This window comes from Globicephala melas, chromosome 15, assembly GCF_963455315.2.
Source record: "Globicephala melas chromosome 15, mGloMel1.2, whole genome shotgun sequence".
NCBI lineage: Eukaryota > Metazoa > Chordata > Mammalia > Artiodactyla > Delphinidae > Globicephala > Globicephala melas.
Genome location: NC_083328.1, coordinates 68,880,921 through 68,908,581, shown reverse-complemented (window position 1 = coordinate 68,908,581; position 27,661 = coordinate 68,880,921). Strand labels below are relative to the sequence as shown.

Here is a 27,661-nt window from a genome sequence, read left to right as displayed (position 1 = left end):
AGTGGTGTTTGAGATGGAACTTGAAGGATTTGTGATTATCTGTTAATACATTAATTCAACAAGTGTGTACTGAGTACCTGCTTGTGCCCAAAACTGTGCAAGGCCCTATGTGTGTGAGGCCCTATGTGTGCAAGGCCCTATGTGTGCAAGGCCCTATCTGTGCAAGGCCCTATCTGTGCAAGGCCCTATCTGTGTAAGGCCGTGTCTGCACAAGGTGAACAAGGCTGGCATGGACCTTGCCCCTGCAGTTACAGTCTAGCAGGGGAGATAACCATGGAGGCTGACCATCTGGCAAGCAGGAGTGATTTCTGGATGGGGAGTAAAGGTCTGGGGTGGGCTGGGGGTAAAAGAGAGAGCACCCCTGGGAGCCCTGGGTTGAGATCTGAGAAGAGGTGCGGGTACAGGGGTGTGAAATGCAGAAGGAGGTTGGCTGAGCTGGGGAAGGAACACAGAGCCTCGGTGATCAGGAGAGATTGCTTGGAAGAGGTTGCTTGGGATAAAGTTTGGAAGGTGATAGCCATCAGTTCATCCATGCACAGGCTAGATGTGAAAAGCAGGCAGACCATCGACCGGTGTCCAAGAGGGCATAAGAAATAAGAGGCAGAGTTCAGCTCAGCCTCAGCTCAGAGACTAATCCTCATATAGGGACCTAGAAGGGGCTGCCTGAAGAGGTGATGAGCCCTTGTCTCTGGAGTTGGACAGTCACGGGGGTGGAGAGGGGGACATCCACCTGCTGGGGATGTTGCAAGGGGTCTCCCAGCTGGGGTGGGAGAATGACTTTCCAGCCCAGAGAATCCAAGATTCTATAACTTGTAATGGCCTGAAACTGAGGGTCAAAGAGTGACTGGGAGAAAAGTATCTGTCCGAGTATCTGGCTTGGTTTATGGTCGAATAAGCACAAGGTATGGATGGATCAAAAGGGGCAGAGAAAGAAAAAGTATTCAGTAGTTACCTTGGTTCTCTGGAGTGTTCATCTCAGGGAGCAGATCAGACACCAAGTTAAAATTAAAATAAAGCATGGGGGTTCCCTGGTGGCACAGTGGTTGAGAGTCCGCCTGCCAATGCAGGGGACGTGGGTTCATGCCCCGGTACAGGAAGATCCCACATGCCGCGGAGCGGCTGGGCCCGTGAGCCATGGCCGCTGAGCCTGCGCGTCTGGAGCCCATGCTCCGCAACGGGAGAGGCCACAACAGTGAGAGGCCCGCGTACCGCAAAAAAAGAAAAAAAGAAAAAAAGCAAGGAAGAAGGAATGCAGATGGCCAGTATGAAGAAGGGGGAGAAAAAGAAATAGCATTTGCTGAGTGTCTGTTATAGGCCAAAGACCATGCTAGGGAATTAACACATTATTTCTAATCATCCTAGTAACTCTGTGAAATAGGGCTTATCAAATACTTTTCTACGCATGAGTCTCGTAGAGACAGAGCCACAGTCATGATCACGCAGCTGGTTAGAACCAGGTTAGCCTGGGGCCAAGGTCCGTGATATTTCCACAACGCTAAGAGCAGAGGGCATTTTGTCTAGCCCAGGGTTTCAGAGCCCAGTGGTCTGAAAGCATTCAGGGAAGTTCCCACTGTCTGTGCCATAGATTCTGTCCTCATGTTCCTTTGAAGCATTTATTTCCTTCCCATTGCCTAGTATTTAACCAACACTTATATGGAGCTCGTTTGGGAGATGACAGATCCTATTGTAAATACTTTAATATTTATAAGTCAGCATCTACTGCAAATGGTTGTTGTGAGAATTCACAATAATTATGCCTATTTAACAGATGAGGAAACTGAGTTACAAAGAGGCTAAGTAATTGTCCAAGGCTACATAGCCAGTAAACTGTGGAGCCAGGATTTGGACTCAGGCAGTCTTGTTCCAGAGCCGATGCAGTTCCCACTAGGCTCTTCTTGAGGATCTAAGGGGTAGTGTGGCCATGTACCCAGCAGCAGGAGGGCCTTGCCTCTGTCTTAGGTCCTCTGCTATGCAGATTCCCCTGCCCCGCTCCAGAAGATCGTCAGACTGGGTCTGACTCTGTCCTTAGTGGAAAGAGAGCCCACCCAGGCAAGGAAAACAGAAAGGCAGCCACAGGCCGCGAGAGAAGCAGAGGCAGGTAGAGGCACACACATGGAGCGCAAGACAGCAGAGAGATGGAGGTGTCAGAGGTGGTGGCCAAGGTCCCTTGACCTTTTGAATTGTGATGAGATGTGCTACTACTGCTTCTGTAACTTTGCCATTCTGGTGGAAGCATGGAGAAGCCCCAAGGTAGGGTGATGGGGGTAGGAGAGGAAGGACCCACCAGTTATCTTCCAGGATTGGTACCCAACAGAGGTAATGAGCAGACAGGATGTGTAATGCCTAAAGGATGTGAGTGGATACAAATGTCAGCTTTCTGGCTGCATGTATGTGCTTATACGTGTCACTGTGTGTTTGCCTGGAGAGGCAAGGAGCCAGCTGAGAAAGCTTTGGGACACGGGTATACATGTGTGGGTCCTTGACTTAGCGTGACATAACAGGGAATCTTAAAGAACATTCAGAGGCCTGACTGCCTGAGTTTGAATCCCAGCTCTCTCTTTTTTTAAAATTAATTAATTAATTTATTTTTGGCTGTGCTGGGTCTTCGTTGCTGCGTGCAGGCTTTCTCTAGTTGCAGCGAGCAGGGGGCTACTCTTCGTTGCAGTGCGCGGGCTTCTCATTGCAGTGGCTTCTCTTGTTGTGGAGCACAGGCTCTAGGCGTGCCGGCTACAGTAGTTGTGGCTCGCAGGCTCTAGAGTGCAGGCTCAGTAGCTGTGGCGCACGGGCTTAGTTGCTCTGCGGCATGTGGGATCTTCCCGGACCAGGGCTTGAACCCGTGTCCCCTGCATTGGCAGGTGGATTCTTAACCACTGCACCACCAGGGAAGCCCCCAGCTCTATCTCTTAAAGCATGTGTGGCTTTCAGTGACTTACTTCAACTCTGCCTCATTCTTTCATCTACAAAATGGGGTTAGTAATACTATCAATCTCCTAGAGTTATTAAGAGAATTCAAGAAGTTAATACACTGTGTTTGTGATAGCCTTAAATAGTGCCTGGAAAGGATTAAGTGCTATATGCATGTTTATTAAATAAATACAGTAAATTTAGGATTTATTGTTTCATGATCAATGTATTCATTTCATAGGACTGCTATAACAAGGTGATAGTTTAAAACAACTAAATGTATTCTGTTACAGTTCTGGAGGCTGGAAGTCTGAAATCAAGGTGTCAGTGGGGGTCAGGCTCCCTTTGAGGCTCTGAGTAGAATCCTTCTTGCCTCTCCGTAGTTGCTGGTGATGGCTGTAAAATCCTCAGCATTCCTTGGCTTGCAGCTGCCTCACTCCACTCTCCTCCTCTGTCCTTACACAGCCCTCTCCCCGTGCGTCTCTGTCCAAATTCCCCTCCTTGTAAGACCACCAGTCATACTGGATTAGGGCCACCTTAACTGGATTGCATCTGTAAAGACCCTCTTTCCAAGCCTGCACTGGCCACCAATTTTGCTTCTAGAAAACTTGAGAACAGTTGTGGGTTTTCCCTTTTTTCTCCGTATTATAAATATTTTAGTAGGATTTTGGGAGAAGTTTTAGAAACTGCTATCTTATTAAGGAAACACTTCATGATTTTTTGTATTTTTCTAAAATTGTATCTCCTTTTTAACTTGAGGTTGCTGAGAATGGATATGAGTGAACAAAATGAATGGTAATGACTTTTTTCCTGTCATATTAGTAAAATATTTCTAAAGTAAAATATCTAATTCTGTAAAGAGGCAATAAAATTTTTGAGATTATTTAAAAAAAAAAAGACCCTATTTCCAAATAAGGTCACATGCACAGGTACCAGAGGTTAGGACTTCAGTATATCTTTTAGGGGAACACAGTTCAACCGGTAACAGTCATTTAAAAAGCATCAGTTCTGGGCTTCCCTGGTGGCGCAGTGGTTGAGAGTCCGCCTGCCGATGCAGGGGACACGGGTTCGTGCCCCGGTCCGGGAGGATCCCACATGCCGCAGAGCGGCTGGGCCCGTGAGCCATGGCCGCTGAGCCTGCGCATCCAGAGCCTGTGCTCTGCAACGGGAGAGGCCACAACAGTGAGAGACCCGCGTACCGCAAAAAAAAAAAAAAGATAACCAGAGAGCATTTACTGAGTGCTTACTGTGTACCACGCACTGGGGAAATGCTTTGGTAACTACACACCATTTAATCTTCACAAACACTTCCCTTTCCCTGGAAGCACTGCTGCTACCTGCAATTCTATAGACAGGAGGAAACTGACATGCAAAGGCATGTGTAACTTGCAAGAACTCACACAGCTAGTCTGAGATAGAGCCAGGTTTTGATGCCAGGCTGTCTGGCACCAAAGTTGATGTTAACTGCTGTGCCATCCTGCCTCCTGAAAGAAGAGAAAGTGGTGTGTTCTCCTTTTAATCCTGCACTTTTCCGTATTCTCGTTTACACTATCAACTCTGCTGTGCGGGAGCCCAGCCTCTGCCTCAACTACAGTTATTCTGAGTTAGTGGAGTTTGGATTAATGAGGTTTTGCTGCATTCATAAGGGGCTAGAATTGTTACCATGGACTGAACTTGCACTTCTGGTTTTATCCCAGAAGGAGAGGTAGAGAAAAGTTGGAACAGGTGTCCTGAGCTGGCAGGCAGAAAGCAAGGTTAGGGTCCTGTGGCTTCCACTGAAATGCTGCATGACTTGTCTAAGCTCCTCCTCTGTCTGGCCTCAGTTTCTTTTACAAAATAAGAGAATGGTGCAGTTCCCTTCCAGTTTCTGATGTATAAATTTAATTAGAGATTCAATCATGTCAGCATAGAAGTGTCTGTCCGGGCTTCAAAGAGCACAATGCCGGCTTTTAATAGGAGTAGAGTTTCAGCTGTGTTTTCTTTGTCTACCTAGTGTGGACTGAGATATCTCTCTGGCTCCAGGATTCCACCCTTTGTGTTTTCCCAGGTAAGTCTGTCCAGAGATGCCAGTGGAGGATGGGTCAGTGAAAACCCTATGGAGAAAGGAAAGAGGGCCTGGTCAGTGTCTCCCCTGGAAAGTGGGCATATGGCTCTTCACATCCAGGGAAGAGCCTATGGAACCAACACTCTCCCTCAATTGTCCGGGTCTTCTGTTCTCCACCCACATATTCAAGGGTTTTGCAGGGTCCAGATGCTGGAATCCCTACACCTCTTTCCTAGGTAGTTTCTGAGTCTCTCTGTGAACTCCTCCAATAATGGAGGGCTCATTACTTCCAAAAGCCTAAACAGAGCAGGGGTCATGTCTGGCTTTTCACATCATGGTCTCCTGCTGTCTAACAGCCACTTCTGTCTAACCACCTACAAAGTAGGTGCTCATTAAATATTTTTCCAACCAATTAATGTGCAAAGAGAAATAAACTACTAACTTTAGGGAGGAGACAAAGACTTCTAAGAGTAGGGGGCCTTTGAGTTGGCCCCTTAAAGGTGAAGAGAAGGTTGCCAAAGAAGAAAACGTGGGAAGGGCAGTTCGGCACTAGGCACTTGCACAAGAGACCCAAGCAGTTCCACTTTGCTAGAAATTTCTTCCTTGTGTCAAGCCAATGTGGTGGTTCTAATTCTGACCCCTGGGACCACACAGAGCCAGATGTCACGTGTGTGAAGAGGGCATTCCAGAATGTTCCCTCTCCATGAGAAACATCCCTGTTTCAGACACTCTTCCTTCTCCTCTCATAGCATGATTCCAGAACCTTTCACAGCCCTTACAGTCCTCTCCGTGGAGCCATTCCACCTGCCACCCTCCCTTATCAAGAGTGGTGCTCAGGATGAACCACAGAAGTCATGGTCCATCGTGGGCACATCCCTGGCCACCTACCCTCGCTCAGCTCACCAGCAAAAGTCGGGGGACCCTCCGAGTGATCTGTTAGAAGGAAGAATACCACCCACCACATCACATTGTCCCAACCAGTCAGAAGCAGGGAACTTCGGATTGCTATGTCTTAAAACATTCTTCAGCTCTAGAGGTGACCCAGCAGAGGAATAGATAGGCTTGTACAATGCTCTCTTTTTAACAGCTCTTGGTACCCCCTGCTGGTGAAATTGTGTGGCCCAATTGGCGGGAATCTCAGGACAACTGCGGGAAAAAATTCCAAGTTCGGGAAGTCACAAGTGCTTGAGTCTCGAGGGTTGTGAGGACAGCATGAGTTATGCGACCATCCCATATATCATGTGACTATCTTATATGAGTTTTTTTTAAAAAACATTCTATAGCTATGGCTATTCTGTGGGCTCTGAGGAAAAAAAAAGTCTCTGACTTATATGAACATTCCATCAATTCTTCAGACACCCCAGGAAGGAAATGCTAAGTTCTTAGACAAAAATAATTCATTAACTGGAAGTATTTCAGGCCACAAACTAGTTTCATGCAGCTTTTTCTTCCTCTTTCCTTGCATATATCTTTTTTTTAAGTGGTTATAATTTGTACTCAGAGTAGAATGACAGTCTTTTCTACACTTCAGATTGTAGACTTTTAAACATAAATTTGCACAACAAATTTATTGAGCTCTGGCTGTGTGCCAGACACTCAGCAAGAAATTGGAGTAGGTACAGGAAGTCGAAAGAGGTTCACCCAAGAGGTTCTTGCCTTCCTGGGTAGGAGGGTTGAATCACCGCAATTGGATTAGTCAAGTGCTTGGCTGACATGGCAGCGAGGCCCTCCTTGATCTCCTGACAGGGTTCAGACCAGCGATTTGCTGCTCTCCCCTAGCTATATGTATTTTTCCTTCTTGGAAAAGAAGGAAAATCACCTTTGTGATTTTGTATCAATTCGTGTATTTACCTGTTTAGTGCCTGTCTTTGCCTCTAGTGTCTGTGTTCTGTGAAGGTCAAGATCATGTCCAGTGTTTGACGCTATGAACTTCTTACATCCAGCAGAGACTGGCACGTGTAGGTGCTAAGCAAATTTGTGTTCAATGGGAGAGTCAGCCCGTAAGAGAAAACCACACATCTGTTTAGGGAGCAAGATGTGACATTTTTTTTTTATTTATTTATTTTTTGCGGTACGCGGGCCTCTCACTGCTGTGGCCTCTCCCATTGCGGAGCACAGGCTCCGGACGCGCAGACTCAGCGGCCATGGCTCACGGGCCCAGCTGCTCCGCGGCATGTGGGATCTTCCTGGACCGGGGCACGAACCCACGTCCCCTGCATCGGCAGGCGGACTCTCAACCACTGCGCCACCAGGGAAGCCCAAGATGTGACATTTGAATGCCACTGAGCCTCGAAGGATGAAGAGGAGGTGGCCCGGGGAGAAGAATGGGGGCACACTGAGGAGTAGGGAGTACTGAGGAATGGTTAGGACAGGAAGATGAGGTAGTTGGTGTTTCCTAAAAGGAGACACGTGTGGAAAATAAGGCTGAGTTGAAGCCTGGAGCCATAGGTCTTGTATGCCCCACTCCCAAGTTTGGGATGTCCCCCTCTCTTCAGGAAAAAGGGAAGGGGATCAACTAAACTCTATGACTATAGGAATAAATACGATTTTTCCTAAATTACTAAGAGGGTTTTTAGTGATTAAATTTTGAATAAGATCCCAAAAGTATGGTTTTGTGTTTTATTTCCTTCTACATCCCTTCCATTTCCATTTTGTAGCTGAAACACCTGTCTGCATATTTTAAAATTTTTATATAGCATCATCATCACTATGAAAACATAGTGTCAACCATGGGTGAAAAAGTAAGAATGTAAAAACCTGAGATCTTTACCACTCTGTTGTCCAGTTTTTAAATATCTATGTTTTAGAGAGGCTCCATTAATTTTTTTTTTTTATCCAGGGGTTCAGAGCTACCCAAACATTTCTGTAAAATGCCGTTTTTCATAGATGCAGCAAGACCTTTTTTTTTTTATTCCTTTGGAAACCAGTGATTTGTGCCTAAGACAACTCTTTCCATATTATCTTACCCTGAATAGAATGAGATTGGTTGGGAGTTCTGCCCTAAGGAAATATCAAAGCCTCCAGTACATGCTCATTTATAGTTTGAAAGTTAATTTTCTTATCGGATTTCCTTTTATTTCCTGCTGGGGCGGTGTGAGCAGAACTCAGATGGAGGCAGAGGGTCTGCTGTATATCTTTTCAAATTTATGATTAAGAAGGTCACATATACATTTTTTTTTAATTTATTTATTTATTTTTGGCTGTGTTGGGTCTTCGTTGCTGTGCACGGGCTTTCTCTAGTTGTGGCGAGCAGGGGCTGCTCTTCGTTGTGGTGCGCGGGCTTCTCATTGCGGTGGCTTCTCTTGTTGCGGAGCACGGGCTCTAGAGCGCAGGCCCAGTAGTTGTGGCGCGCGGGCTTAGTTGTTCCGTGGCACGTGGGATCCACGCGGACCAGGGCGCGAACCCGTGTCCCCTGCATTGGCATGCAGTTTCTTAACCACTGCACCACCAGGGAAGCTCCACCTATACATTTTGAAACACACTCCTTTTTGATAATAAATGAAGAATAAAACTTTGAAATGTCATCAGTAGCAGAATTAGTCGTTTTTCTTTCATTTGCGTTCCCCCTGCCTGCTGGCCAATTGCCTGCCAATGGTGAGAAAAGGCCCAAGTGACCGAATGCTTCATTTCTTGTTGTTTTTCTGTCTGCCTGGAATAGTTTCACTAGTGGAGCAGCATGCCTGTGGCCACAGCATTGTAACCAAAAGATGCACTTCTATTCCTGAGCGCCCTTCTTTCCCCAGGCAAATTAAAAAAGAAAGAAAGAAAAACAAAAAAGAAGAGGAATTGCATTTTAGGCTGCATTTGTCTTCAAACAGACAAAAGCTCTTCTCTTCCTGGATCCAGATTCACTCTCCACGCTTCTCTACTCTGCTGTCTGCTTACAGAGCAGGATCTAAATGGGTGCCATGCCTTTGGCTTCCAGTTGGGTTCAGCTAATGTGAGCCACTCTAGGAGGTCAGGTGGGGGAGGGAGGATGTAGTCAGGGAGTCTGTGCCTCTGGTTCCCTCTCTGTGGGGGCCATCCAGGACTGGCTGGATCCCTTGGGAGAAGTTCACTGCTTCTATACAGGTGTCCTACTCTTCACAACGCCTTTTGGGTTCTGGTTGCTGCCTCCTCTGCTTGTCCGCCTGGACCCACAGGTGATGAACAGCTTTCCTATCACTGTATTATACCTCGGGTTCCCCTTACACCCTTCTCACTTGGTCAGTAGTCCTTTTATACATTTTCTCTCCTCACTTGAGTGTGCCACCTGCCATTCTTCTGTGCGGTCTACAGCTAGATTAACTCCATGTGAAGGAAAATACCATCAAACTAGAAGTGATCCTAGATGAAAGCCTCTAGAATACTTCTGAGTCTAGGTTTACCCTCCTCTGACAGGGGGATCATTACCTCTTGAAACTGCCTGTTTCATTATCAGATGGGCTCACCTTTGGATATTTCCTAGGTGGTGCTGAATTTGACCTCTCTGGGACATCACGGAAACATGTCCTTTCCGTGTTGAAATAGGAGAGACAAGATTGGATTGGAAGCCAAGTCCTGTGAAAAAATGGAGCAAGGGACCTGGGAGAATATACCCTCCAGATATTTAATGTGCAACCCATAGCCTTGCACATGATGGGAACAAAATTACTATATTTAGATACATAAATGTTGGGTAAACTCAGAGGGACCAGGTTGTTTATTTAGAAATATTTGAAAAACTGTCGTATGCAAGTGGGGTTAGTCATATTTTTATATCTCTGGCAATAAATCTGAGACCCAGTAGTTGACGTTTAAAGGGAGTAGATTTCAGATCCATACAAAGAACTTTTCAACCCTCAGCCTCCCAGTGAGCTGCCAGAGCCTCCATCACTTGCTGTAATCCAGGGGGGATGGGATTCCACAGCGGGACTGTTGGAGAGGATTCCAGCAGCGGAATGCAGTTGGACCAGTGGTGATGACACAGAAACAAGAGTAGCAGCTGCCACGTGTTCAGCATTCACTGTGTGCCAGGCGCTGTGCTCCGAACACATTATCTCACTTAATCCTCACTTAATCCCTATGAGGTTGGCCTGTTAAGTTCAGAACTTACTGAGGTTAAGGAGCTTGCCGTGTATCATGCAGCCACAGGCTATGGAGGTAGGATATGGACCCAGGTCTGCCTGATGCCAAAGCTGATGGTTTCAACCTCCAGTGGTTGGTGTCAGAATCACCTGGGGAACTTGGTGGCCAGAGGTCTAGTGCCTGTCCTACTTGTATGAATCTAGGATCTGTGTGCTTTTTCAGCTCTCAGAGTGATTCTAATTTACACGAGTTTGAGCATCACTGCTATACTTTGTCGTCGTCATCATCGTCGTCATCATCATCATTCCAAATGCGCATCTGGTTCTGAGGGTCACTATGGGAATAACTGCATCAAGTTCTGCTTTAACCTTTATCCTTTTGAGATATAAGACTAACTCACCTTCACCCTTACCCACTGCCCACACCAGCCCCTACTTCACTCTACCTTTGTGTGGTGGGCTATTTCATGAGCTCAATCCCTGAGAAAGGCCAGACTCCATTGTGAATCTCATTCAGAGCCATGGGAACAGAAAGGTCCCCCTGCCTCTTCTTCCCTTTCAAGGGAGAGTAAGGAAAGTGTTGTGCAAATCTCATTATTTCCCATTTTAAGCTCAAGTAAAGAACACACCCATTGCTGAGGATGAGGCAGGATAAATGTCATATTTCTGAGCAAATGGAGGCCTTTAGCAGTTTCAGGAAGACTTAGGTTTATTCCACCTTGACCTTGGAAGACCTGCCTTGACTCTGTTTCTGGAAAATGGACCAGGTTTGGGGGTTGAGGATGATGGATGGGGAAAAAGAACAGTCTGATCTTCCGGTGCTTGGATGCAACTGTCACCATCTGACTGTGATTTTATTCCCCTTGCACATGTCCCAAAGGAAGCTGGCCAAGAAGCAGAAGGAGACACAGAGTGGAGCGCAGAGGGAGATGGGGCCCGTGGCCTCGGCCGACAAACCCACCACCAAGCTCAGCACCGGCCGCAACGACGAAGGCTTCTCTAGCTCACAGGACGTTAACGGATTCAGTAAGTTGAGCCAACTAAGGGGAAGGGGACGTCCGTACCCGCTTGACCCTGGTACCTCTGCTGTTGACCCCTCACAGTGTCAGGTGCTATAGGACATGGAGTCTGGATGCTTCCCTGGGGTGGTCCAGGATGAAGGTGCTCCCTGGCAAAGACATGGGGCCACCCATCCGAAAAAGAGAATTTCAGAACCTCAAAGCAGATGGAAATGAGGGCAAGCCATCTTAACTGCTGCTTGTGTACACAGAGGCAGGTTAAAACTAATAATAGTGAAAAAAAAAAAAAGAAGAAGAAGAAGGAAGACATGGTTGTGCCCTTAAGGAGAAAAATATGCCAAGCTGAACTGAGTGTCTTACAGTTATCAAAACGGTGCTGCACATAAAGTAGATGAGTTACGCGTCATCACTGTCTCCATTTCTCAGCTTATGAAACTGAGGCTCAGACTTCTCCAGAGTCCCATGGCTGATGAGTAACGTATCCAGAACTGGAAGGCATGCCTTCCAAGCCTTGGTCGGTTTCAAGACACAGCTAGTGGTCCAAGTGGCATTTAGTCAAGAGCGACAGTGTCCTCATGCAGAGTTAATACAGGATCCCAAGCTAATTGTAGTGGCTACAATTTCAGGGTTCACCCCATCGAGGAGAACATCAAGACTAGTAAGCTAAAGCTAGTTTAGTTTAGTCTGATCTTGGGGATCAGACTCAAGAGTGCTGACTTTTGCTCTTAACTTTCTGAAAAGCAGTTCTTTTTCTGAATTGCGTAGAAATGCTAGATTCCCCAGCCTCTGCTCCAAAGTGGGGAAAGCAGGAAGTCTAAAGGAATATGAGCAGAGACAAATGTTCCCCCTACACTGTACCAGTGGCAAAGGGAAGAAATCATACTTTGTAAAAATCACTCAGATAAGGTCAGTTTGGGATGACGGGGATCTATGAGGATGAAGAAAGAAAGGAAACAAGTACTTACAGACCACCTTCGTCTGTACCACAGCCTTGTGAGATGCTTAGTATGATTGTTCCCATTTTATAGATGATGTATGCAGAGCTCAGTGTTTGGCTGACCTTCCCACAGTTACATAGCTGCTTCCTGATGGGTCCAGGATCCAAGGGTACCTCAGACCCATGATTCCTAACCTCAAGTGTACCACAGCACCTACCTGAGGCAGTTTTCAAAATCCGCATACCTGAGCCCCACACCTTACCTGCTGAATCCAAATCTCCTGGGGCACGGGGAGTGGGACGGGGACTTAGGATGTGGATTTGTAAAAGCCACGCAGGGGGTCCTTACGGGCACCCTGTTAAGAAGGCTGAACTTTGAAAGAGGCAACAGCAGCTATTTTCAAATATTGACTTGCTACCTTGGGAAAGAGAGATTTTGTTTTAAACCTATAAAGACTGAAAAAAATGGTAAAATGAATACGCATGTAGTCTTTACCTAGATTCACCAGTTGTTCGCATTTTGCAATATTTGCTCTCTCTCTCTCTCTCATATACACACACACACTATATGTATACATACATTTTATATATATATATGTGTGTGTGTGTGTGTATATATATATAAATATAATTTTATGAACCATTTAGAAGTAAGTTTTAGGCATCATGACACTCCCCCTCCAGAGAATTCAGCATGTGTTTCCTGAGGACTAGGACAGCTCCTCAGCATAAACACAATGAAATTATTTTACCCAAGAAACATAACCTTGTTTCAATCTCTGATAGACCAGAGTCCATAGCTGAATTTCCCCCATGGCCCTAAAATGTTCTCTCTAATTGTTACTATCTTTTGATCCAGTATCCAGTCAAGATGCTCACTTTATATTTGGCCACCAAGTCTCCCATCACCTTTCTATCTACAACAGTCCTCCCACCTTTCATTTTCCTTTCGGGATGCCGACATCTTTTAAAAGTCTAGGCCAGTTGTCCACAGAATGTTCCACAGTCCAGATTCGTCTGATTTTTTCCATCATGATCACACTCAGGTTAAATATTTTGGCAAAAATGCTACACAGGTCACATTGTGTATGTACTTCCCTTTGCATCATTTCAATAGACGCGTGCTATCACTTTGCCCACTCTTGGTGATGCTAAGTTTGAATACTTCTTAAGGTTGAGAAATGGCTTTTAAAGATGAAGCCTAACAGCACATACTGATTACTTCATGAGTCAATATTTAACTTCTGTTTTCCTCAGAGAGCAGAGCAAGTTTGCAGTCTGCCTAAACACAAAGTCAGTTCTTAATCCATTCTCCACCCGGGTGAATTTCTGGGATTCTCACATTCCCTTGGGTCCAGGAAAAGAGGATGCTGACAGAGGGAAGGAGAGGTGGAAAAGAGGATAGCAAGGAACTGGGCTTGGTTTGTCCTTAAAGGCGCATCCTGAGCACCGCCCCACCCCAAGCCTTTGGCCGTGTTAACTTGTCACTGACTCTCCTGCTTTTGTCCTGAGGCAGGGAAGTTCATTAGCAAGTCTAGCTGATGGCACTGCTGGCCAAGTGGTACCTATTCACCCAAACCTCTCCTGTCCAGGCCAGGCTCTTGTGCACCTTTTTTTCCATTTCTGTGTTTGTAAAAATGTCCTGGGAGGACTCTGAATGCCAAAGAGATATGGTCAAAGACACATGACAAACATCATGATCCCAAAATTGTAGGTATTTGATCTTCAGCTTTCTGATTTCAAATGAAAACCTGGGTAACACCAATTTCTTGGATTTCAAGGGGAAACATCACCTCCATTTTCCCCGTGGGCTAAAACTTAGACTCTTAAGATAAAAGCGCCCAAGACTGAGGTAGATTGGCCAGCCAGAGAGGAAGAAGCAGCATATCCAGTAAAATCTAATCAGTTGTTTTAAAGTCCAGACACCGTCATTCCAAGATTGATATATGTGTGTTTTACATTTACATACACACATATACATGCACACAGACATAACACGCGTACCCAGACATGTGTATATGTATATTGTATGTACATTCATTTTAATGATATTGCTTTTGAAAAGATGGAAAAAATTCAATTGACGTTATACTCAATTATTAAGAAATTTTGCATTTGTTTGAATCAGTAAATATTTTAGGATTCTGTCTGTGCATCTGGTGTCCTCAGGCTAGAGCCACAGACATGCTCTGGGGTTCTTTTGAATGCCCTGGAATGCATCAGGTACCTTTTAAAATGCTCTATGGAATCACTGGGGTGTGATTTGAGGGGAAAAAAATGTAAGTAATGCTTACGCTGGAGATGTAGAAATTGCTTCTGCAATCACCCTGATGTATGTAAAATTGAATCTATTTTCGTGGCATTAGGGAAGTGACTGTCTGGCTTCTGCATCGGGTCTTTAGGAGGGCCTGAGCTTATTTGCAAATGTTGAAGAAGCATTGCTAGAGGCAGAGCACAAGAATAGATGTCACATTGGAAAAGATTACAGAAAAACCTGCCCTGAGCAATTATTTCATTATTGAACAGGTGGGCCCTGGCCTAATTCAACCTTTGCATCCAACTGTGTGGGTTTGTCTTCCTGGGTTTTCGATTCCAAGTGACTGCTAAGTTCTGCAACGTCCATTCCATCAAGCCTCCCAATTTTGTACAGGACCAGTGACCTCTGGGATGCAGGGGTGAGGGGGCTCTGTGAGGTATGGACTGTTGCTCTGGAGTGCTGTGGCATTCTGGAAAAAGGAGCGCCTGTCAGCAGTGTGCATTGTTTTCAGTTGAAAGAAATGCTGGCTTTTATTAAGTAATCTGATTTTGACCTTACTGCCTTGTGTACCTGCTTGTTATTTTTTTCTGAGACCTTTTGCTCCCTGGGATCATTTTCTGGGTCTTTCTGCTGCTGCTTTCTTTTTACGTTCCTGCTTAACTCTTCTTTATGTCTTTTGTTCATAGTCTCATCCTCTCCTTGTTTTAGTCCAAATCAAAATGCTTCAGGACAAATTGCTGTTGAATTCTATGATACGGGGCTTGGCTGTCTACCCTTCATGTAATAGCGTTTGGCAGACTCACTTGCCCATTGGGTACGGTTAGTAAACTCCATCTTCACTTTTTTGCTTCCACTCTATTCAATGGTTTCATGTCTGGTGGGTGAAGGAGCATCACATGCCGGGCTGTCAAGCTCTCTGCTAAATAAAGAAGCAGGCACTGTTGAGGGCTTGGAGGTGAGATTTAGTGGCCATTTTCTTGGTGCTTAGTACGTGCCTGTCCCTGTCCTGAGTCCTGAACACAGTTTGGGGAGGGGTGTAATTACAAAAATGAATAAAACAGGGCATTGTCTCAAAAATAATAAATGTTCCTACTTTTAAGTTTTTCATAGTTTACAAAAGTCCTTTTGCAAAAACCTGGAGCCATAGATCCTTATTCCTGCACCATGAAAGAGCTGGTAGGGTTCTTACTACCCCCTTTCTACAGATGAGGAAACTGAGGTTCAGAGAGACTCCATGCTGCAAATCACACAGGCATTTGCAGAGTCATAATAAGGATCTGTCTCTCCTGACATCAGTTAGGTTTTATCCACTTAGTTCTTCAAAGAATTTAGAAAAACATCCATAAAAGTACCTACAGTAAAACAGCTGTATGAGAATTAAATAATCAGGATCAGGAAAACATAAATGAAGACAAGAGGGTCAAGACCAGGTTATTTTCAAATATAACTCCATTATATGAAAACGTAATCTGAATATGCAGGCTGGCAACTTTCAAATTCTAGTTTGTCTCTGCGCTTTCTAGTAACAAAAGCTCAAATAGGAAGATCACTTTTATTGGCACCTACAGTGTGCTAGACTGTATGCTTTCTATAAATCCCATTCTTAAGCCTCCTAGAAACCCTATAAATTAGGTATTATTCCCGTTTCATAAGTGAAGAAACTGAGTTTCAGAGAACTGGAGTAAATAAGCCCAAAGTCCCACACACATGGAGTCGGGGTGGGATTGGAAGCCAAAATAGGGTTATCTGACTCCAGAATCCATGTTCCTTCTCCTGCACCAGGAATGCAGCTCTCACCACTCACTGGTCTCACTGTATGAGGCTGCTGATGGCTCCTCCCCTTTTCTACCACGTGGGCAGAGGCTGCTGCCACCACAGCGTCCTGCAAGGAGCCTGTGGCTGGGTACTGGCGTGGAGCCAATCAGATTCCCACCCGGTGCCAGGTTCTGTGATAAGCATGTTCAAATCTGCCATCTTACTCTGTCCTCACAGTAACCCTCCCTAGTTGGTATGTTTGTTAGCAAACCCATTTTACAGTAGAGGAAACCGGTGCTCTGAGATATTAAAAGCTCTTCCTCAGGTCCCATAATGAATCCATAGTGAGGTTTGGACCCATGTTCTACTTTCTAAACCAAGCGTCTTGTCTTTCCTCCAACTTTACGCTTTCTCTCCGTCACAAAGCAGGGTGAAGGAAAGAAAGGAGATCAGCGTGAATAGCCTTGCTAGCTGACAGGACAGAGCCTCCTCTGGGCTCCTCTGTCCACTTCAGAGCCCAAAATGCCTGTCACAGGAAGGTAGCTGCCCAGTAATCCAGAAAGGACCTGTGAGAATTGTCCCACCAGGAGCTTCTTCGGAAGTGGGACTGTAGACCAGATGGTCCCATCCCATCCTCGGGCATTCCTGAGCTGGTCCAAGCCCTGGATAGATATAGAGAGAGATGAGCAAGAGAGAGAGATTGCAGCCTGGTGTGGGAGACTCATGGTCCCACAATGAGCATCTTTGCACAACCCAAATATGTATGTATGTATATATGAATGATGGACCTGGAATTCATCTAAGGTCTTCTAGCTCCAAGGCCATATCTGGTTCCAGCTCTTCTGGTACTGGATTCTGTCTTCTTTTAAGGTGAAATCTGCTCTCTGTAACTTCCATCCATTCATTCCTGATTTTGCACACAAAGTATGGGTTGGTCAGCAACCAGACGCTGGCCCTTGTCTGCCCTCTGGTGTCCCAGAGGGTAATGAAATCAGTCTTTCTCTTCCTGCAGCTCTGAGCCTCACCCCCAGCTATTGGGCTTCAGCCAGCTGTGTGCCCTGCAGGTCCTGCCCTCAGGCTCAGCGGCCCTCACATCAGCTATCAACCTTCTTCAGTACACATTTCTGTTTTCCAACATGTTCAAAATCTTGAGTGGCGCATCTGTCTCCATTTAGTCCATGTCTATGACGTGTTTGGTTTCCCTGGGCCGTCTACTCTGGGCCGAACTACTGGAAGTTCAGGGGGCTGCCACCACCCTCACTCACTTTTCCAAACCTGGGTTCAGAACACACTGCTCACGTTTGAATTAACCTCCAAATGTCCATCGCGTATCTGCCTCACACAGAGTTCATGGCTTCCAGCTCGGGATTTGAGGGTCTCAAGTAAAGACTTTATATTTCATCTGTGCTGTGTCTTCTGGTTAGATTTGACCCTGTTATCCCAGTGTACTGAGATATTTTTGATTTCTAGCTGGGTTAGCCAAGGAGCTCACTTAATCCTCCCAGTTTGGGGCCTCAAATTACAATAATTATTAGATTATTAATATTCATCATACTGGCTATTATCTATTGAGCATTAATTGTGAGCCCATTTCCAGCTGAGTGTTTTATATGCATTATCTTATATCATCGGTATGTTGGGAGGATTAAATAAGTTTGTTATGATTATCCCTGATGGTTTACAAGTGAGGAAACTGAGGTTTAAATAATAAGGAACTTGCCTAAGCCTTCATAGTTTTAAATGGCAGATTTTTAAGCTGGAACTTAAACCCGGGTCTGTGTGACACCCCTAAGCCTACGGCCAAGATCATTCCACTATACTGCCTTCTGTAAGATAGGTGTTATTATTCCCATTTTATAGAGAAGGAAAGTAAAGTGCTCAGTTACAGCAAACATTGAGTCATTGGCTCAAAGCAGTGGTGCCCAAAGTGTGGTCCCCAGATCAGCAGCATCAGCATCACCTGGGAACTTTCTGGAAGCAAATTCTTGGGCCCCACCCCAGACCTACTGAACCCCACACTCCGCCGGTGGGGCTCAGCAGTCACTGTTTTTAACGAGCCTTCCAGGTAATGCTGATGCACATTCAAGTCTGAGAATCGCTGGCTGGTAGTAAAGCCCAGGACTGTCAGACTCCAAAGCCCTGGTTCTTCTATGTGCAGAATCGTCTCTGATAGTACAGTTGGGCACACTGAGAGAGAAAGGCTGATTCTCCCTTTCTCAGGGTGGACGCACCAGGAAGAGGGGCTGCCTGGCGATGCTGGACCTGAGGGCTGCTAAAGCTCGTATATAGCTGAGGGTCCCTAAACCCAGGGCTCCTTTCACAACCATCTCTGGAACTTTCTGTCCTTTTGTCTGAATGGCAAACAAGCCGAGAGTCAGAATGGAAGGAGTGGAAATTTACAAGGAAGAGCAGTCATGAGTCACACAGTGAAACCATGAACTCAACAGAACATCATGAACAGGAATTTTTTTAAATGCACAAAGTTCTGTTTGAAGGGACAATTATATTTTCTGGAGGCTCCAGGATTAAACTGAATCTGGGAGAAAAATGGAATGTTACAAGCTTGCCACCTCCAGTTTTTCTGAATATTTTATAGAGATTATTGAATATTTTGTAATCATCCTCTTGGCTGACAGATTAAAGGACACACTTATTAAGTTCCTGGCAACCCAAAGTGGAATGGAATTGTTTATTCCTTGGAAATGCAAAATGGAAATTTAAGTGGCCTTGAGAAAGTAAACAAATTGTCCATCCCAAGCATTAAAGAGTTAAACTAAGGTAAGTGTCAGAGAAGGATATTAGACTCCGAAAGGAGACATAGTAGACCATCAAAACTAAGAATTACCTTAGACACCGTCTGATCCAACTTCCTCATCTTAAAGACAAAAAACTGAGTCCCAGAGAGTTTTCTCAAGGTCACTCATCGAGTCACTAGCAAAACCTGGGCTAGAGTTGGGAGCTGTGACCTCTCTAGTCCTTGCCCCCTGGTCTCCTTCAGAGGAGTGAAGTATGGTCAATAATGGCTTGTCTTCTATCTAATATTTTCTGTAGACCCCCAATCCGATTTCTGCACAAATCTAACCATCTCAAATTGAATTATACTTTTCATCTCCTGGTCATGGGAATAACTGAGGTGTTCCTTTAAATATTCATTGACTGCCAACTATATGCTAAGCAGGGTAGGGATTGTAAAGACAAATAAGGCATAGTCTCTTCCTTCAAGGATATTACTGTCCTCCAAGAGGAGATTCGTAAGTGGATTAGTTTCAATAAATGCGATAAGTGATAGAGAAAAGGCATGTGTGGTGCCCCAGGAACACTGATCAGAGGCTCAGCAGGTGATTAATTCTGCCTAAGTGAGTTAGACAGTACTATCTATGTGAGGAAATGGATTTTGATTTGAAGAAAGTGCAAGGAAAAGATTATCCCAGATAGAAGGGACAAAGGCTCGGAGGTGTAAGGGGTATGGTGAGCTTGAGGAAGGGGCTTTAAAATACAGGGTGCTTTGTTCTGAAAGCATATAGCCAGAGATATGTCTGGAACAGTAGCTAGAACCTGCCCGAGAAGGAACTTACATTTGTAGCCTACTTAAATTCAGTTTCCAGGAGGGGCAACCTATTTGGAAATTAGAGTGATCCCAGTGTTAGGTGCCCTTGCATGTTGTTGGAACCTGGCCTCATATTCTCTTTGATTTGTATAGATTCAGCTTTCCATTATAAATAAGTAGGGACAGCATTTTATCAGCTACAGACCTTTACTTTCATTGTGAGCTGGCCCAGACATTCTTTCTCAATACCCTTTCAAAGAGACCTCAGTAAAGCTACAGAGCTGAACTTGTTTTTGACAATTTATGCTAGGCCACTGCATCTTGAGAAGAAAATAGAATTGTATACACCTCACAGGTGGTCCTGAGTGGTAACAGGGCGCTTAGGAAGTGCTTGTTAAAGTAATCAAGGATAAAGAAGTGATGTTGAAAATGTAAATATATAGTTGCTAGGTAGCAGGATAAGCTGAGCTTAGAGACTAGGTTTTTTTTTCCTCAGCTCAAAGCCACAGCCTTGGTAAGTTGAAAACACAGATAATAATTCTGCCAGCTAACATTTTGTGAGTAATTCCTGGACAAAGCACTTTACATGCATCATTTCATTTCATAATCTCAACAATTCTATGAGGCAGGTCAGGGAAGCTGAGGTTCAGAGATTTTAAGTAACTTTCTCAAGGGCACACAGCTACCAAGAAACCAGACTGAGGTTTGAACCTGGGTTTATATGATTGCCCTGTCAGCAGCCTGTCCTTGAAATACTTTCTTTGCTTAACTTCTACTCTCCTGGTTTTTCTCCTTCCTCCCCAGCCACTCCTTCTCATGCTTCTTTCTTGGTTCTTCTTCTAACCATTCCAACATCCCAGGACCTAGTCCAGAATCTTCTCTTTTCTGCTTATGCTCCGTCTAAGTGGGCGGTGATGATGACATTAAATGAGATAATGAGCACAAGAAGAGGCCAGATTTGAAGCAGGAGCGGGGGAGTTCAGATCTAGACAGATACGGTTTGAAGTGCTGTTGAGTCACTGAAGACATGTCGAGCAGGCTGTTGGATTTGTGGGCCTGGAGCTCAGCAGAGGAGTCTGGCCTGGAGATATAAATGTTTGCTACATTGTATATACACAGTGATTGAAGACTTTGCCATGAATAAGGAAATTGAGGCACATTAAGATGGGACACGTTGCCTGGCATCCCTTAGCAAGTTAATGGAAGAACCAGAGCATCAAACTGGGACTTACCTATTAGAAGTGCCTACAGAAAAGCAGTCAGTTAAAGCTGACGGCAAAACAGGGGTCTCTGAAAGGGGCTACGTGACTAGTCCAAGTGCAGACTTTCTGGTCGTCCACCCAGACCCTGAGATGGACCTTGGAATGTGTGAATGAGTTCATGGATCAGGTAGCCTCATGGTTGTCTACTCAGCCAGGATTATGATGAGATCTCAGTAGGCAAAGCATAACTTTCTGAATCAAAATAGAAATTTTTAAAAGTCTGAAGTCTGATTTATATATTAGTGGTTGGGAGCAGATCTATATACCTTAGAAATTCAGTGAAGGAGCTGTAGCGTTGACATCATCACAGAGGTTGAGGAGCGCACGTAAAGTTCTTGCCCAGGTGGTAGGTTGTCCCACTGCCCACAGAGGTGGACAGCAGGTATGATACAGGAGGTAGAGGTTTGGAGAGGGAACGTCTTTGCAAAGCAGAATTCAAGGAAATGGAAGAAAAAGATCAGAGTGCCAAGGACAGGCAAAATCCCTCTGTCCCCTGCGTTACCATCTCCATCATTTTCTAGGTGGTCTCCTACATGCTTCTGGAGTATGTCATGATGTTTAGTTAGAGGCTGACTCAGTAGGATGCTCTTGACTGTATTGAGAGGAACTGCCTACACCACCAGACGTCTATTATATCTCTAACCTGCACCTACCTCTAGAGTGGACAGATGTCGAGTGAGGAGATCCCCCAACCACAATACTAAGTGTTGGTAACACAAACATGAAAAAGGCAGTTCTGCTTCCAGAAATCCCATGATATTTTAGGGAGCACAGACACAGTGATACGGCATGATGCATCTAGTAGAGGTACGTGTAGAAACTGCGCGGAGAATGGTGTCTGGTGAAGGGAGGCTCTTCTGGCCCATTAACCGTGTAATTCATCTGTCTTTGGGTGATTTACTTTTCACTTCACCAGCCATGTGAGTTGACTCCCTAACTATATGAAGGCTGGAAATGAAAGTAAAATTTCAATCCCTTGGCAGTAAAACAAGAAGAAATGTGTTAAACATGATTAGCAGAGACACATTTAGCAGAGATACAATGTAGAGTAATCTTGACATGTTCCTTTCCCTTACCCTCCACATTTAATTCAATACCAAGTTTTGATTATTCTGCTTCTTCAATATGTGTAGAGCCCATCCACATTCAATACCTCCATCCTCGTCCAAGTTACCATCATCTCCTGCTTCAGTAAGGTCCACAGCCCCTAAATAGTCCTCATATCCATCCTTGTCATTCTCTAGTTCATTTTCTTCTTAGCAGTTAGGGAGATCTATTCAAGGCAGATGTAAATACGTTGCCTCATATCTCCCTGGCTTCTGATTTTTCTTAAGCTAACAACTGAAGTCCCCATCCAGATCTTACATCCAGATCTTGCCCTGCTCATTTTTTCCAAGTTCTCACATTTCACTGTTCCTTTCTCTGTGACCTCCAGCCACACTACCTTCTTCCCTAAGTGCTCCACCTTTTCCCCACTCCTTCTCCCACGGGGCCTCTGCGCATGCCATTGCTCTGTCTACAGCAGGGTCGACAAACTACAGCCCACAGGCCAAATCCAGCACACTCTTTGTTTTTGTAAATAAAGCTTTACTGGAAAAGAGCTATGCTTATTTTTTACATCTTGTCTATACATAGCTGTTCCTGTGCTCCTATCGGTAGAGTTGAGTAATTGCTATTGAGACCATCTAGCCCACAAAACCTAAATATTTACTCTCTAGCTCTTAACAGAAATGTTTTACAACAACTCATCTAGAACACTGGCTATACCCACACTGTTCCTCTAATTGGCTCCTTTAGATCTCAATTCATGGATTTCTTCCTTTTCTGACCCCTTTCTCCCCAGGCCAGATTGGATTCCTTTGTTAGGTGCTATCATAGAATTCTGTTTTCTCAGCACTGACCTCATCTTTCAAATGTATTTAAGGTCCAACTCTTCTGACAGTTGGCAAGATTCAAGAGGTGAGGACCATTTCTGTTTGCTTACTACTGTGTCCCCAGCATGTAGCATGGTGTGTGGCACAGAAGAGATAGACAGAAATTCTTATTTAGTTGACTAGATGGATAAATGGATGGATGTGCAGATAGATGCGACTCAGGCATAGCAATACTAAGTCAGAATAAAAAGGAATATTTAGAAAGCCTGGTACAGCTGATACTATACACTGTTGACCCACTTTCTGCATTCAGAATTGAGTGCAGCAGAGAAGGAATCAAAGAATGTTTCTTTGCCAGTCAGCTGATATCCAGATCTTAGCATGTCTCCACCCCTGTCACCAACCTCTAGTCTGCCAACACTGGGGGGGAATTTTACAAGTCCCTTTTCATTGTTCCTGCAAAATTGGGAGCTGCTACTGAAAATATCCTCAAGTAGTTAACTGTTGGCTGCTCTGGTAATGTGCTACAATCATTCCTCTATTCATAAGAAAAGGGAAGGATAACAGCTGGTGGTCTTCAGACCAGACACAAATACAGGCAAAGACTCAGATAGGCTGCTATCTGGCTGTGCCAGTGGAAGAAACAAGAAAAAGAGTGAAGTCAGGAGGCAGATATAACAGACTGTGAGGCTCCACTGGCTGGATGGCCTCACGAGTAGCCATGAGAACATCAGTTATCCGGGAATGTTCTGAGAGACAGTGGGCATCAATTACATGGATCCAATCTGTATGGTCATGGAGAGCTGGCTTCCCCACATGATTTGTCTTGGGAGCTGAGATGTTCTTTGGTTATTGAAACTCACTAAGTAGAAAGGAAGGGGTTTGAACTGTTCGTTTTTTAGATGAGAAGAAGCCAAAATGAGTTGATAGAATATCAGTAGGAAATGGAATTTGGCTTCTTGGGCTGCTTCAGGATGATCAAGGAAAGTGTCAGGGCGGAGCTGAATCTTAAACAATGAGTGATCAGAGATTGTCAAGGCAGAAAAGGAGAAACATGTTATTGCTGTCTTTGTTTTGTTATGACACAGCACGTCAGTACTTAATGGCATAAAACAACCACCATTATATTGTGCTCACAATTCTGTAGGCCAAGAGTTGGGGCAGGAGTGAGCAGGGATAGTGGTTGTGTCTGCGTGAAAATGAGGAGACTCAGATGGAATGACTTGAATGGCTGGAAATAATTGGGATGGCTCTCCGAGAGCCATATGTCTGGGTCCTCATTTCTTCCTCAAGTGACATCTGCTAGGGATGGAATGCCCAAATGGCTCATTTATTTGTGTGTCTGACCCCTTGGTCGCAATGACTAGAACATCTGGGGATGGCTGGTCTCTCTCCCTGTGCGTCTAACTTGGTCTTCTCTGTAGCATGGCAGACTCGTGGTAGTCAGACTTATTACATGCTGGCTGGCTTCCCCCAGAGAGAGTGTTCTGAGAAAGCCGGGAGGAATGCCAGTTCTCTTAAAACTAGGTTGAGAACTGGCCGGCATTACTTCTGCTGCATATCATTATTAAAAGCATCCCAGGTAAGCCTAAAAGAGTGGAGAAGCAGGCTCCACGTCTCAGCAGGGGAAATGGCACGTGTCTACAGGAAGGGAAAGAATGGTGGTCATCTTGGAGATTAAACTACCACACTGTTCTAAAAGAAGAGAGTACATGCACATGGGCGCCACGGTGTGAGGTCTGCCTGGCTGATTAGAGTGAACAATAAATCGGAATACTTTCCAAATCTCCAGTTTCCACTTAGGTTACAGTGATAACTCTTGCATTACTAGCACATGGTTTGGCAAGGTCTCTGAAGATCTTCAGAATCTGGAAAGAGCTTTTGCTCTCATGTACAATTCCTTGTGAGTGTGAATGTCTTCGCTAAAATACAGAGTCCAAAAGACATCAATAAAATGATCTTTTCCCTAGAGCTTGAGAGAGAATATGAAGGGCAGGAGACAGATGTTGGTGTCTCTGCCCGGCGGCCTGATCCTCCTTGAGACACCCTGACCCTGACCTCTTTCTCAGGAAGTCCTTACCCTTGGACTTGTAATTATGAGTAGTTTGACATCCCTGGAGTATTTGGATTTTTAACTCCATGGGATTAGGTGGTGGGAGATGAACCTAGAAAAGGGATCAAGGGCTGTGTCTTAAAGATTGTCAAAACTAGAGAGTTTGGAATTTATAATGTTTTCTGTAAGGAGCTAGCACAGATTTTAAGAAGTGGAGAAGCAGGATTGAGTCCAGTTCCAGAAAGATCATCCCACTGACAGTGAGGAGAATGTATTGGAGTGTGAGTTGATAAGACTAATAAAAAGTAAGTATTGTTTCTGCATGTATCAGATCCAAGGAAAGTGACTTAGCATAAAACACGGCTGCAGTGGACATTTATTTTATACATGCATACACACACACACACACACGCGCGCGCACACACACCTGCTTACAGAATTAATAGTGACTACAAACAAATTGGTGTGGCCAACTGTTTGTAATGAAGCAGGTGATAGAGGATGTTCTACAACATTCCATTCTCGGGACTGTTAAGTCCAGAAGTATTGATTAGATAGCCATGCTTGCTCTATATTTTCTTGATCAGTCAATATTTTGATGGTTTGATGCCTGAAAATATTTGGACATATTCGATTTTTGAAATTAGTATCCTTATTCAGTTAATGTCTCATTGGGCCAATTCAGTTTTTCCAAGGTGAAAACCCCTTTCATCTTCAGGGTCTTTGATATAGGTTGGATGAAATTCCCTCTGATCTACAGATGTGACAGAGGCTCAGAAAGTAAGAGAGTCACTCCAAAGTAGCAGAGTCACTTCTGTTTCTGCTACAGTGAAGACTCATGTGGTCCTCCACTGAGTCGTCAGCCAGCTGGGCCCTAGCAAATACATGCACTTGTAAATCTGGTCCCCATTCTTATTAATAACCCTTCTTTTACTGTCCCATCACTCTCCTTGCAAATTGATCCATCAGCAGAGGTTTACCTAATAATTCAATGTCATTATTATGCTTTACTTATAAAATAGCTATTTGCCAAGCCTGTTCTGCAATTTAAAAATGCAAGTCCTACCACGCCACCGTCCATCTGAAAACCTGTCACCGGCTCCCCTTTGCCCTCAGAGTAAAGTTAAAATGCGTCTCATGGCCTGTAAGACTCAGAATGATCTGATTCCTGTCTACATCTTTGGTCTCATCTCTAACCACTCTCTGGATTTCTCAGTATAGTTCAGTCATATTGACTTTCCTTCTATTCTTGGAAAACACTAAGTATTTTCCAACATCATGGCTTCCACAATTCCCTTCCCTCTTCCTGGAACATTCTTCCTTTCTGTCATTCATTGTAGACCCTTATTAATCCTTCAGATCTATGATTCTCTGTCATCTTTTGAGGACTTCCTAATCTCTAATATAAACAGTGACCATTTTTTTCTAGTCCCTTCTTTCACAAGTGTTATGTATTCAGATATTTATTTAACAGTTTTTTGGTTACTGTCTGCCTTCTTCACAAACTGTAAGCTCCAAAGTGCAGAGACCACTTCTGTTTTAACCATCACTGTGTCCCTAGAGACTAGCGTTAGGTGCTTGGTATATGACAGATGCTTGATGAGTATTTGTTGAATGAACCATTATGTTAATTTTGTGATCAAGATGGATCACAATGATTCACGATTCTGTATTCAACCGACTATTCTTGTGGACTGCGTGAAAAACGTGGTCCTGCAGTCTTGAAGATGACTAAGGTTACTCTTAGGTTTTGATCCCATGGTGGAGGTGGGGAGACCAGGAGGAGACCATTGCGCTAGTCTGGGAGACATAGGTGGGGTGCTCTTTGCAATTCCTTTTCTTGGGAAGTCCTAATCCTAATATCTTTGTCCTCGTCATTAATTCTAAAGACCTCATGGCCAGTGATGGCATCCTTGGACTCCATCATTCAGTGCAGGACTGGAACACAGAAGGAACACTCTTCAGAAGTACTTTGTGGCTACAGCTGCCCCTACCCTTGTGACCTCCCTTGTCTCCTCCAGAGGGCTGTATGCTTCTAACAATTTTTTCCTTCTCCCCCTCGCACCCCAGTCACTGCTTAGCCTTCTCCAACTTTATTCACTTGTGGATATTCCCAATATTTGGGAAAATCTGTAAAGTCAACTTTTATGTTTAAGGAATATACCTCATTGTCTTTAAAGGGGAAAAGAGAAGAAACTAACCTTTATTTAGCCCTAACTATGTACCAGGGGCTATGCAGGATGTGGTGATATGCTATATCCTTTAATCCTTACAACTTTTGAAGTGACAGTTATTATTGGAATCAGGCTTCTTTCACAAGTGTAGAGACTGAGGTTCAGGGATACTAAGTAACTTGTTCAAGGTCACATAGCTAGTAAGAGTTATATCAGGGATTTAAACCTAATATTTATCTTGCATATGATCTGACTACTATAATGTACTCCCTCCCAAGTAACGTGAGATATGCAGACACTTGTGAGGCCATTGGGGAGATGGCATACTTTGATGCTGATGTCTTCAAATCCCAGATTGCACTACTCTCTTCAGTGATTAGAACATAATGAGAACCCTCCTGCCATTCATTCACTCATCAATGTTTGTTGAGCACCTGCTATGTGCTAGACACGTGTTAGCTTTCATGCTACATCAAGTGAATAAAGCAGGGAAAATCCCCTCCCTTTATGTCCTCATAAAGCTTACATGGTAGTGGTGGTAGGGAGTGGAAAGAGAGACAGAAAATAAACAATGGTCAATAAAAAGATAAGTAAATTATATGGCATTATAGAAAATGACAAGTGCTATGAAAAAAATGGAACAAGATAAGTGGTATTTGGAGTTATAAGTGGGGGAACATTGCAGTTTTACAGAAGATGAAATTTGACCGAAGACTTGAAAAAGATAAAATGTCAAGAGTGTCCCTGTTCGAGGCACCCAAGGCAAGAGTGTGCCTGATATTTTCAAGGA

At 44.5% G+C, this 27,661-nt stretch overlaps 1 protein-coding gene and 1 long non-coding RNA gene across 17 annotated transcripts in view; one reads left to right on the top strand and one right to left on the bottom strand.

The window, feature by feature from the left end:
* Positions 1-27,661, top strand: part of PTPRT (protein tyrosine phosphatase receptor type T) — a 1,174,296-nt gene that overhangs the window by 1,035,444 nt on the left and 111,191 nt on the right. For 10 of the 16 annotated variants that reach the window (XM_060285704.1, XM_060285700.1, XM_060285703.1 and 7 more), the window contains one exon: positions 10,874-11,019. In XM_060285704.1, the coding sequence (XP_060141687.1) occupies positions 10,874-11,019 (146 nt within the window). Of the gene's footprint in view, positions 1-10,866; positions 11,020-27,661 lie in introns of all 16 variants that reach the window. The other 6 variants (XM_060285697.1, XM_060285695.1, XM_060285691.1 and 3 more) reach the window with 1 other exon arrangement.
* LOC132593551 (uncharacterized) overlaps positions 1-27,661 on the bottom strand; it is an 81,846-nt gene that overhangs the window by 17,872 nt on the left and 36,313 nt on the right. The window lies entirely within an intron of this gene.